Below are 12,757 nucleotides of genomic sequence, written 5' to 3'. Positions count from 1 at the left end.
CGAGGAGTGAAAGCAGCAGGAGAGGGCACACAAGGCCGCCGGCTGTGGTGGGGATAGCCTCGGCGCCTCTTGGGGTGCGTTGGTGGATGCACAGGGCGTTAGGCGAGCTGAGCTGAGAGCGATCGTGGGGGCAGGTGGGAGGGCAAAACACTTCATTTGGGGCTGCAACGAGGCCCAGGCAAGGGGTGTGCTGCATGGGCAAGAGCAGGCATGGAGACTGACGGAGTGTTTGAGACGGGAGGAGGAATGGGAGTTGGCCAAGGGGTGCAGAAAGTCATCACAAGATGGAGTCTAAGATATGGTCTGTGAAAACATCAGTGAGTTTTGAGGACAGCTTTGGGCTGAGAACTGTGCAGCAAAGCCCGTGAAAGGTCTAGCACACATGTCTTATGAGGAGCAGCTGAGGGAACTGGGGTTCGGCCTGGAGAAAAGGAGGCTGAGGGGAGACCTTATGGCTCTCTACAACTACCTGAAAGGAGATTGTAGCGAGACGGGGGTCAGTCTCTTCTTCCAAGTGACAGGTGATAGGATGAGAGGGAATGGCCTCAAGTTGTGCCAGGGGAGGTTTAGATTGGATATTAGGAGAAATTTCTTCACTGAAAGTGTTCTCAAGCATTGGCTGCCCAGGGTGGTGGTTGAGCCACCATCCCTGGAGGCATTTAAAAGACATGTAGGTGTGGTGCTGAGGGACATGGTTTAGTGGTGGACTTGGCAGCGTTAGGTTTACAGTTGAACTCGGTAACATTAAACGTCTTTTCTAACCTAAAACAATTTATGACTGAGTGAATACAGGGGTGAAGTGATAGGAGAAAGAGTAGCGTGTGTAGACAACCAAAAGCTTCATGTTGTAATATTAGCTTTTCTGAGAGAATGTCTCTACAATATGTATGTTCAATCCAATGAAAAAAAAATCACTAACACATTTAGAGGGCAAAGAGCTGTGTGTTTAAAAGCTGTTATGGCTCAGTGAAAAAAAGAACATTTTATTCCACAGTAAATTTTAGAGTTATTTTAAATCATTTCTACGTAACATTCAGTGTTCATGCACTTAAACACAAATCTTTCCTTTGTCTCTTTAATCTTAATTCTTAGACAGACTGTGGTTTGGATACTACACCTGGCTTAGTTATAGTCACTTCTTTAGCGTGGATACGAGGTAGCACGTGACTTGATTTATCTCGCGGTGGCACGATCTAACTTCCCTGTTTACGTGATAAAAAGCTTTTGTGTAAAGGTCTAGATAAGATACAGAACCACATTTTAGTTAAGGCAGAGAGCCAGCAGTGAGAAAGGTTTCAAATAAGTACAGATTTAGAAGTAGCAGGGCTTTTTAGATAATAAAGAATCTATCAGAACAGAATCTATAGCATGCAAGGCCCCACAAAAATAGGAAGAAGGGAAGAATATACTTGAAATAAAGTAGGAGAAGCAGTGAAGCTTCTTGTGGGAAGGCACTCCCGTAGTAAATAGGGTGGATCTTTAACTAATACCGCTCTCTGAGGTACTGGGTACAAACATTGTATCATTTTCTTTCCCCCTTGCTTTCCTGGTGAACCAAAAAATTCATTCTGAAAGTTAGGTTAGCATAACTTTCTAAAAAAAAAAAAAAAATTGTAGCTTTATGTTTACACATGGCAGTCTCCTTGCTGGAAAGGATAGCAATAGAAGAAAGTGTAAAAAGAATGTGGTTGAGAGATTCCGTGAATGATAGTTGTAACCAGCAGAAATTAACAGTGTGTTAGAACTTACTATGTTTTAAAAGTAGGAACATGATCAAAATGATGTTTCTCAAATATTACAAAACAATTACTTGTGGTGGTTTTAATTTTAGCATATCAGGATGCACAGCTTCCTATTTACATGAATGTACACGAATGATTGATACGTGAGTCCTAGTTAGTATAGATTTCCTATGGACAAGGGATTGATGGTTCCTGACATTTGCTGTAACCAAGCTATCAAAAGGACCCAGTTTTTTGTTGCAGCTTCGATGCAGTTTTGCTACAATGAAAGAAATTTAAATTATCTTATTGCATAATAAACTAATCGGGTTAAGTTTAAATCATGTGTTGACACTTCCAGGTTTTGCTGCCACACTCATTAAGAAGTCCTATGATGTCAGAAGAGTTGAAATCACTCCCCTGGAGCAGAGGAAGGTAACTTTTGATACCCATGCTTTAGTGCAGGATCTGGAAACCCATGGTAAGTGGTATCTGATAAATAATTCAAAGGAAAACTTTTAGTTTAAGTAGTAAAATTTTGAGTGCTATCCATTTTCCCGAAGTACCAATACTTTGTGTTATAAAATGTTTTGGCAGCCTCTTGAGGTGGCTGGTGAAGGAGAGGCATCTGATACTGTTTGTTGCCTTCTGTAACAGTACAAATAGACTGTTGCATTAGACTTACCTTATTTGTAAGGCAAGTTTGTATAATGTCTTCCAGTCAAGGAATGTAATTCACTCAACAAATTTAAAGTAATGATACCAGTTAAAGAGCTGTTTTCTGGCAAAAATGAAGCTTTAACAGAAGTTCCTTCTGCTAGCCTGCTAATAGTAACTTAAGGTTTTTTTCTCCAACTAGAAATATTTGCAGCAGCATAGTGCCGTGACACACTATTAATACCTGCACTTTTATTTCGTGAGTGTGGCTGTCTGAAGTCAGATGAAAGGTCCATGTAGCCCTGAGTTCTGTCTCCTGGCAGCAGCTGTGAGTCAGTGCCTGCAGATGAATGTTAAAACGGGGCAGATGCACGTGACACCTCCTCTCATACTTTCTAAGCTTCCAACTGTTTTCACCCTGGAGGTATTTTGGGTCAGGTGTGAGTTTTCGTAACCTTCAGGAATTCTTTTCACAAGCTTATTCAGTCCCTGAACCACTATAAACTGTTGAGTACCCAAAGCATCCTTTCTCGTGGGGTTTCAGACCCTGGCTTCTGTCTTAATTTGATGCCCACTCGGCTCTTTTGTGGGAAAAGGGAACGACCATTTGATCTCTTGTGTCAGTCATGATTGTGTAAACTTCTGTCATATTCCTCTATGATTCTTTTCCAAACAGAAGAGTCCTAGCTTGTTGAATTTTTCCTTGACCAGTAGCTTTGCCATACTTTTGATCATTCCTGATGCCCTCCTGTGAATCTTTTCCATCGCATCCTGTTTCAAAGGGGAGGGAACAGAGCTGCTGGCACTATTTGACAACTGAATGTCCCATGGATATCAACAGTGAGATAATGTCGCATCTGTTTTGTTCTCTGCTCCTTTTCTTAGTAATTCCTAAGGGTTTGGTTTGCTTTATTGATCCCTACTAAGCACTGAGCTGATAGCTTCATCAGACTAGCAACTAGCTTTTAAAATACCAAGATCTTTCTCCTGAATGGCAGTAGGAACTTTATACAATCTGAGGTTAGGAATTTTTTCCACTGTTTGGATCTAATAATAATATTTATTAGTAATTAGAAGACTCCTAATAGTGTACTAACAATGTGGGGTTTTTTCATGCACGTCAGACTTGTCTGCTGGTAGTTCCCTACATCTCTTCGGGAACTGTTATTAAAAACTGGCATTGTATTTGCCATTTCCCAGTCCTTGGGTAACTGAGGTAGTTGTGAGACGTTACTTGTCCCCAGTACTAACTCAGCTATTTCTTCTTTGAGTTCCTTTAGAACTCATGGGGTGAAGTCTCTCTGGTGGTGATATACTGTGTTGTTACTCAGTTTAATTTGTTCCATAACTTCTGCAAGTACTTCAGTTCTACAGTGCCAGGCCTCTGTAGATAAAACCTATACAAATCACAAAAGTGAGAGAGAGAGGCATTTAGGTTTTTTCAAACTTGCTGCAGGTGGTTTTCAGGCTCCATTCTCTTGCTTATATGAATTTCTCCACATTTGCTAAACTTCAATGCAATAAGATCAGTTCCTGCTATAGAGGAAGAACAAAATAATAAATTGACAAAACCTAAGCAACCCTGAAAATTCAGAGGAACTCAAGCAGTACTGTCACACCACTGTCACTACAGTGGAAGGAAACTGTCATGAAGCCTGCATGGATTTTTTTAGTAATGTAAGCCAATGGCGCAGCTTGACGGTACCAGTATTTTAGAAGGGAGCAGAGACTTATTTCTCTACATAATGAGATAAATGAAGGCATTTTTCAACACAAAGTTAATTGATCCCACTTTATAAAATGGGTCAATTGAAATACAATGCATCAGTGAGACTGCTGGAAATAAATCCTTAGGGCAAAAGCTCTTGGCAGTAGATCAGACATGGCTAATACAACAGCTGTATTTTTTTTCCCACTGTTTGTCGCACATCATCTTTAATGCTTCAAAATTGCACCAAACTATGGGCAAAGTGCATTTTTTATCATCAGAAAGTAAAAATCCCCGTTTGAATTTATCCTGCAGGCAATGGATTCAGCAGTTTTGAAAATCGGTTTTGCATGTGTTCATATCTGTGCAGAACAATTTCAATATATGCAGACTTACCTTTTAATTTTATTCTATAGGATGCATGCTTTGTAGCTTGAGGTAAGTTTGGTTTTAACAGAATTTGCAAAAGTTCATTAGAAAGTAAAATTTTGCTGAATTATTTTTGTAACGCGTGAACAGTTAAACAATGTACAGAGATTTGGTCCTCCTGTTATCTGCATCCATAGGCTATTTCAGTATGTTGAAAATTAATGTGCTCCAGATTTCTGCAGCATTAAGTCTGTGTCTTTTCTCGTTAAAAGTCATGGTGACTGGCTCCTCACTGTCAGTTTTCAGTAACTGTGTGACTTCCCATTTGCCACTGTAGTTGGGTACAGCACTCGAGTGTCCCAGTTTATTGTGTGCCTCTTGCTCTTCATCCAGCTTTCTACTACTACCTTAACTTGTCATCCTTCAACTGTCTTCTAGGCTTTGGGAAGGAACAAGCGGAGACCATTGTATCGGCGTTAATAACCCTGTCAAATGTCAGCTTAGACACAGTCTATAAGGATATGGTTACACAAGCTCAGCAGGTAAAAAGTAATCTCTGCTGTACGTATACAGCACTGTGTAGCTGTAATAGCTCTTATTTGTGGCTCATTGTGTGGCTGTAATGGCTGGGTGGGGAATGGATCGAGAGCAGCCCTGAGGAGAAGGACTTTCGGGCTGGTGGATGAGAAACTCAATGTGAGCTGGCAATTGCGCACTCGCAGCCCAGAAGGCCAACCATATCCTGGGCTGCATCAAAAGCAGCATGGCCATGGCAAGGGAGGTGATTCTGTCCCTCCTCTCTGGTGAGACCCCACCTGCAGTACTGTGTCCAGCTCCGGAGCCCCCAACATAAGAAGGACATGGACCTGTTGGAGCAAGTCTAGAGGAGGCCACGAAGATGATCGGAGAGCACCTCTCCTATGAGGACAGGCTGAGAGAGTTTGAGAGAGTTGGGGTTGTTCAGCCTGGAGAAGAGAAGGCTCCGGGGACACCTTATAGCAGCCTTCCAGTACCTAAGGGGGCTATAGGAAAGCTGGGGAAAGACTCTCCATCAGGGATTGGAGTGATAGGATGAGGGGTAACAGTTTTAAGGTAAAAGAGGGTAGATCTAGGTTAGATATTAGGAAGAAGTTCTTTACTGTCAGAGTGGTAAGGCACTGGCCCAGGTTGCCCAGAGAAGCTGTGGCTGCCCCATCCCTGGAGGTGTTCAAGGCCAGGCTGGACTGGGCTTTGAGCAACCTGGTCTAGTGGGAGGTGTCCCTGTCGATGGCAGGGGGGTTGGAACCAGATGATAGGTTTTCTGAAGTTTCAAGGGGGTTTTACGAATAGTTGTATATTACACCTTTCATCTCACAGGAGTGTTTTTTAAATGCAGCCACAGTATATAAATGTAATGCAGGGATTGCTTCATTTCCTGCTCAAAAGCTCTGAGGTGAAATGAAACTTTTAACTGTGCTTTACAGCGGTTGAGGGCAGAAGGGAGATTCAAGGAGGGGTTCCTGAAAGATAACAAAACCCCTTGTCGGTGTTTTAGTGAACTTTAGTAAAGATGTCAACTCTGTTTTGAGATGCACTGTATTTGTCCTATTTTCCTATTCATAAACTAAAAACTACAATTAAAGCTATTTCATTATTTTATTCTGCATTGCAGTCTCTAAAGCTACATCTGTAGTAAAAGCTAAACATGGCTACGGTGTGGGCACACACCACCACATGGTTGTCTAGAGCCACTGCAGTGCCCTGGTTTGACTTTGCCCTCTGCCAGCTCTGTCCCCCTGACCTGAGCACAATTTAAAGTGTAGGGCCAAGAACCGTTCTCACCAGACAGAGCGGACAGAGCCACCTTGATTTAGGAGGAAGAGATTTTAGCCATCTGGACATAATCTATGGTGTGTTGTGTGCCCTCAGGGACAGAAGTGGGCTCTGAATTACTGAGTTGTTGGTATAAACCTCCCTTTGCCCTGGTCAGGTCAGTACCTCAGCCCGCGCTCCAGCAAAGCATCGAGGTGTCTCTTTCACTTAGATATTCAGGTTCATGTTTGTGGACGTATCTGGAGGCAGTGAATCAGTTAAGCAGCGTGGTTGCTTTTTCTGTTGGTAATAGAGGCGGTGACAAGTTTCAGTTGAACAAATTGCCAAAATAAAAAGAACTTTAGTTTTTTTCATAGGCTAGACATCTGGACCAGGATAATAAAGCTTTGATGCACAGTAACAGTTTTAATAATTACTCAGGAAGGCTGTGCAAGCTGAAATTACGTGCCATTCTTGTTCAATGAGTTAATGCAATTATGCATTCATTGCTGGTTTTATAAACTGCTGAGCCTTATGTCCAACAGATTTTCATCTTACTGGCACTTATTCTTAATAAAAGTTATCAAACTTTTTTCTGTAAATCTCAGAAGAAAAGAACTTTTGTCTCTCGATTTTTTTTTTCTTTAAAATGGAAATCTTTCATTTTGGAGATCCTATTATTTGTAAAGAAAGTCAGTATCCCGAATAGAATTTGCATGGAATTGTGTTAGGCAGAAACACTGGGTTTTTATAGTGTAGTCAGTGTTGAAGGTGAATGCTTTAAGATGGGATGAGGCAATCATTAGCTCCTCAGTGTAAATGCAACTGAAGTTCTCCCAAGAATTGTAAAAACTTCATTGTGTTCAACAAAGTAGTCAGACTCCGGCTCCTCAGTGTAAATGCAACTGAAGTTGTCCCAAGAATTGTAAAAACTTCGTGTTCAACAAAGTAGTCAGACTCCAGTGGAAGTTGGGTCAGGGCATGTTTCAACGTAAGATCTGAGAACTACTGTTTGCTTGTAATTTGAATGAGAGCTCTTTGTTCTGCCGGCTCTCGGTTTTAAAAGCAGAATCCTGCAGAGATACGTCATTTTCCGTGCTAAATAGTAGGATAACTTCCTTTATTTTATTTTCTCTTTTTTTTTTTTTTTTTTTTTTTTACTCTGTAGTTTATAAATAGCAGTTGAATTCCAGACTTGTTAGTCCCAACACCAGGAAGGCTTTTTTCATTGTTTTTCAGCAATGTTTTACTAGTCTGTCTCACACTTAACACTGAGAGGACAGTGTGATATTCGTATTATTGAGTCTTTTGCTTTTGATGACTTTGTGGGCGACAAACGGAAGTGCTGCCATAGGAACTGGATTCAAACCAACAATTAATCCGTCATAGGCTACTGAATGCTCATTGAAAATCAAAGAGAATGAAGGACTAACCTGAAGTTTTGGGTCTATTTCATTTCATAGCTACTTGGACTAATACCTCTGTGTTTTTGCTTAAATTCAGAGTTAATGTATTAAAGCAGCAGCAAAAGCACAAAACCAAACCCTCTTGAGCCTTTCTAACAAATTGCAGCTATAGAATTCTATGTTGCTGTCACTTTCTTGTTGGAGAGTCTCCTCGTTTTTGTGCTTTGCAGTAGCTGATTTCATAATTTCAGACCTAAAAATCTTTACTTTCCTTTACTTACCAGAAAGTGTGCAGCTTAACCATTGACATGTTTTATTGTTTCTAAGGAAATAACTTTACAGCAGATAATGGCACATTTGGACTCCATTCGAAAAGATATGGTCATCCTGGAGAAAAGTGAATTTGCAAACTTGAGAGCAGAGAATGAGGTACTAATAAGTATTTTTTAATTAAACAGTTAAATTGTAATATATGTTGGGTTACACCTGTTGTACATTTTTGTGGAACAAAATATGAATATGAAAGTAATTATGGATATTTTTATCAGAGTTGAAGTATTTGTAGATTACAACTTCTGTGATCACATAAAAATATATTTCATGTGATAAAACTTGCTCGGTTCTTCTGTAAAGAAAAAAAAAAATCTACAATTCTAGAATTGTCTTCTATATTTTTATTTAAGGGGATTCTGGTGGAGTCTTGTGACTGTTAACCATACAATCCAGGGAGAGTAGTCAGCCGTTTCTTTGCAACAATTTAATAATAATAAACTGGTGATTGAGACACATTTTGGTTTTGCTTGATAGCATTTTGGTATTTTTCTGCTGTCTTTAGTCTCAGAGTAACACAGTCATCATCATCGTTACAAAATACTTCCTTTATTTTGAGGAGAATTCCCAGCAGATTATATGTGGCCATACAGATTGAACACACTAGTTAGGATATTTAATGAAGAACAAATTGCTCCATTGGGAGAAAAATTAGGGAAGAGTAATTACATGCATGTGGTGGTAACACTTACATGACTTACTAACTTGGTCAGCAGTTTTCTGAATTTGTAAAATTATTTTTTCCTTTCCTCCTCTGCACCTAGAAAATGAAAATTGAATTAGATCAAGTTAAACAGCAGCTAATGGTAAGTAAACAGCAAGTACCTACACACTTCTCTTGGGGAAAATAAATAGTTATTTTCATAATCTTTATTTGCTTTAAAGAATGAAACCGGTAAAATCCGAGCTGACAGCAAGCTAGACATAAACCTGGAAAGAAGCAGAGTGACAGATATGGTAAGCTGGTCCATGAAGATACCCTTATCAGTGCTGTGTCTTGTTTTCCGTTACTACAGCTGTGATTAATCGTTTATCCACAGTTTACAGATCAGGAGAGGAAACTGATGGAAGCAACTACAGAGTTTCATAAAAAAGTAAGCATTGAACAAAGCTCATTTTCTGTTGAGAAGGATACAGTTACATGTTGCATGTTACGTAAACCCCAAACTGTTGTGAAAGTTAATAGAATTTTGATTTTTGAAAAGGCTGGGCTGTATCACTGCCATCTGTTGTATGTGTTTATTGCTGAGGAATGTGGGATTTGCACTAAACACCGTTCAGGCAGAAGGAGGCATACAAGCCTTGTCTCTGGCTTCCGGAGTATCTTATGTGCAGGCTGTTAGAGGTGGGACGGGTGCTGTCGTGGCGCCCTCCCCAGTATTAATAGATGAGCTATCAGCTGTACCAGAGGGATGGTTCAGGTACATACAGCCAAGCAGATATTTCAAGGGCTGAAAGTCCTCAAAGCTGGCAGCAGACGCTGAAGGCTAGGACGGACATGTGCCATCATATCTCTTTTCTGGATACGACTGATGAATGCTCAAATCGTTCTTTTGCAAAAATTTAGGGTTACTACCTATGTGCTGTAGAATGCCTCCTTTAGGAGGCACTGGCATTATCAGAGACAAAAGTCTGTATGAACTGAGTGTTCTCTTTTTTTGTCTCCCTCTTTATTCTTTCTGGATTGTATTAAATGCTGCTCTGGGTCTTCTAAGGTCTCTTACCAGTTACATATTTTACTTCAGTGATAGGCTGGAAATTGGTACCTCTTTCTGGTTGCTGGTAGCACGGTATTTTTGTTTGGTTTTTCAAAGATGAAAGTGCTAGAGATCATTGTCAAATTTAGGCTTTCTTTTAATGTTTCAGGATTCAAGTACCAACAGTGTTATCTCAGAAATCAGTAATAAAATAGACACTGAAATAGCCTCCTTAAAAACACTCATGGAATCAAATAAACTCGACACAATACGTTATTTGGCAGGTATGTAATAGGCAACGATGTGAGTACCAGTATTATATTTTTGATGTACAAAATTTTGTTCAGGAATATATGCAAAGTGAATTCAAGAAGCCAGTTGTGTACCAGCAGGTAGCTGGGATTGGATTTCCTCCCCAACTGAAAGAATGTGACAGAGAACACAGAAGAGGTGGGAACGTGCAGACACTGCTGCAGTTGGACTAGGATTGCGCCCAGAACAGGGATTAGGAGGAACATGGACATGATTTTTTTATTTTTTTTTTTTTTAAAGGGTAGGAGAGAAGCCTAAATACCTTGTCTAGTCTGATAGTGCCTCTGCTTGCTGCAGGGCAGCCATTTATGTGGCAGAGTTGCTCCAACAGTTGTCCTGCACTTATTTAAGTTACCCTCAAAGTTTGCTGATATTCAGGACTAGTCTGAGAGTGACCAGTTCTGCCTCCCATTCAGTCCTCCACAGACACATGGTTTCAGTGTGGCAGTACTGGTACTTTCCCCTGCCAAGCAGAACAAGTTTCAGTCTGACTTGAGATAGTCTTCTCAATAGATACACAACCAGTGAAATTTTTATTGTATTGGCGCTGGATAAAAGAGAGTAACGTATCATATTTGGAAGTCAGAACAAGTTCAAAGGGAAACTTAATTAGCCTTATTCTAACACCAACTGAAACAGCAGCTCAACAGATCTGAAACACAGCTCATCAGGCTTCAGAGGCACTGCCTAGATATCTTAACGTTGTGTCAGATAGGTGTATTGTTAGTTCATTGTCATTTTGTTCAGTGGGAAATCATTTTAATTATGTCTAATGCAGGACCTGGTACAGCCATCTCTGCTGTCATACAGCTTCCAATAGATGGGTGACAAAAGGAAAGGTTACTGTAGCCTGTTGTAGTTATTCAGATGTGACGTGGAAAACAGTTCCACAGGCTGCTGAATTTGACCTCCCATCTCACCACCTGGGCAGTGCTACTCCGCAGGATATTACATCTAAGACAAGTCATTGTCTTCTAAAATTATTCTGTCACACCTGCAGCAATTCAGGAAGTTTAGGAGGCTCTGCTCTACGGTTGTTATTCCATCCGTTTGCAGTTAATTTCCTGTATGTAGAAGGTGATAGAATTTAGCATTCAGCTAATTATTTCCTTTCTTTTTTTTAACAGCTTCAGTATTCACTTGCTTAGCAATAGCACTGGGATTTTACAGGTTCTGGAAATAGCTGTAAATGGAATGGCTGCATCAAATACAGGTGGAGAAAAGGCCACCCAGGCAACATCAGTTCGAGGATCATGTTTGCGCTGTAGATAACCTTGGTACCTTTTTGTTTTGATATTCTTACTGTGCACTAAAAATGTTTTCTGAATATGTAACACTAAAGATCAAAATAGCTTGGGAGGAAAGTAGGCAAATAGTAATATTTCATTGTCCTCTATTGAATACTGTATTTATTTCAAAGGGCTTCTTATGCTAAATCAGAAAGTGTTTCCTAATGTGTTTTTGAATTAGTTTTGTTTTCTTTTGGAACATTCTCAATGGAACATTCTCACTCTCAGCTCATCTTGAAATGGAAATATTAAACATTTGATAGGCCCTTAAAATGGGAATACTATTCCCTTCTTGGGAATAGTAATGCCAGATTCCAACAGATCCACTCTGACCCAAGTAAGTTAATCTTAAATATAGGATCTGGATTTTCGCCTTCAGTCCGTTCCTCTCGTTTCTGACAGATTGAAGCCTGGCACTTTGGGTTTTGGGTTTTTTTATTTGTAGATAAACATACACTCCAAGGCCTTTACTAAAGAATCCTTGTTCTTCTTGAAAACTGGTTTGCATAAATTTAAAATCTCATGTAGAACTAAAATGTCTCCATAGATATAATATTTTTAGTATCTTGCAATTCCTGTAACCCCAGAGGTCAACAGAATGGGAGAATGTTTGTCTGTCTTTCCAAGGGGAAATGCCTCCACTCCCAGCACCTGTGTACAGCCCTGGGGCAGATAAGTGCTCTTAACTCCTCCAGGTAGGGCAGAGTATTTCCAGTAAACCCTCACGTATTTTCTGGGCGTAGGATCTGGCTTGTAACATGGAAATACTCAGCATATCAGTGGTGCCACTGTGGTGGTGATCATCCTTCTCCCATCTCCACACTTCTTCGGACTGTTCTGTAATCCTGTGGGACACACTGACCCTCCGAACTTCTGGTGATGACCCCTCTACCTTCTGCAAGGACTTCACAACTCTTCTTGCAGAGATGGGACATAGCAGGTGGATGCCTTCCAAAACTAAAGTGATTGCACCTTGTTGAGTATAAATGCGTATGCTTGGTTTGATTCTTTTAATAAAATAATAGTTTAAAAAAAATTCTTCCTGGATTAAACCTTTAAGTAAGAGTAGGCCCTCTATGGGCTAAAGAGTATTAAGTACTGATTAGCGGGGACTTTTTTATTGCAGTTTTATTCTGTTTACAGTTGAACTTGCTATATTCTGTGCATTAAATTATTTATCGTCTTCGTTTAAGAAAATAAAATGAATTTCTTATATTTTCTATCTATCTGAAGGACTTGAATACAGATTACCAGACTGTAAACAGGCACAGTGCTATTATATCGGGAGTTGCGGCTGCTTTTTCTGTTGCCTGTGTGTTTGTCATACAGGCATGGGTGCAGGCAGCAAGGATCTCAGGAGGTGGTTGGCAGTTGCTTGTGTCTGTTGCAACAGTTGCATCGACAAATCCATCTTCTGGTAAGCTATGACCATTTCTGAGGTTCTCTGAATCATAGAATCATTTAGGTTGGAAAAGAC

General features: G+C 40.2%; 1 protein-coding gene across 1 annotated transcript; it reads left to right on the top strand.

Annotated features, from left to right (window-relative positions):
• The first annotated feature begins 210 nt into the window (after nt 1-210).
• Nucleotides 211-11,446, top strand: CCDC90B (coiled-coil domain containing 90B). The gene is made up of 9 exons (XM_009881249.1): nt 211-301; nt 2,083-2,202; nt 4,894-4,997; nt 7,980-8,081; nt 8,747-8,788; nt 8,868-8,939; nt 9,023-9,076; nt 9,849-9,963; nt 11,119-11,446. Exons 1-9 carry the CDS (start codon nt 211-213, stop codon nt 11,172-11,174), a joined length of 756 nt encoding a protein of 251 aa, XP_009879551.1. The 3' UTR covers nt 11,175-11,446.
• Nucleotides 11,447-12,757: the final 1,311 nt, after the last annotated feature.

Source organism: Charadrius vociferus, unplaced genomic scaffold, assembly GCF_000708025.1.
Source record: "Charadrius vociferus isolate BGI_N301 unplaced genomic scaffold, ASM70802v2 scaffold1, whole genome shotgun sequence".
Taxonomy (NCBI): domain Eukaryota; kingdom Metazoa; phylum Chordata; class Aves; order Charadriiformes; family Charadriidae; genus Charadrius; species Charadrius vociferus.
Note: the sequence above shows the minus strand (reverse complement) of the source record. Positions and strands in the feature narration are given on the sequence as shown.

Excerpts from the sequence above, each read along its gene's own strand:
- CCDC90B (XM_009881249.1), top strand. The coding sequence starts at position 211 with ATGGAGACTGACGGAGTGTTTGAGACGGGAGGAGGAATGGGAGTTGGC. Across the intron at positions 8,082-8,746 it reads ACTTGAGAGCAGAGAATGAG|AAAATGAAAATTGAATTAGA; the intron begins GTACTAATAAGT and ends CTCTGCACCTAG. Across the intron at positions 9,964-11,118 it reads CACAATACGTTATTTGGCAG|CTTCAGTATTCACTTGCTTA; the intron begins GTATGTAATAGG and ends TTTTTTTAACAG.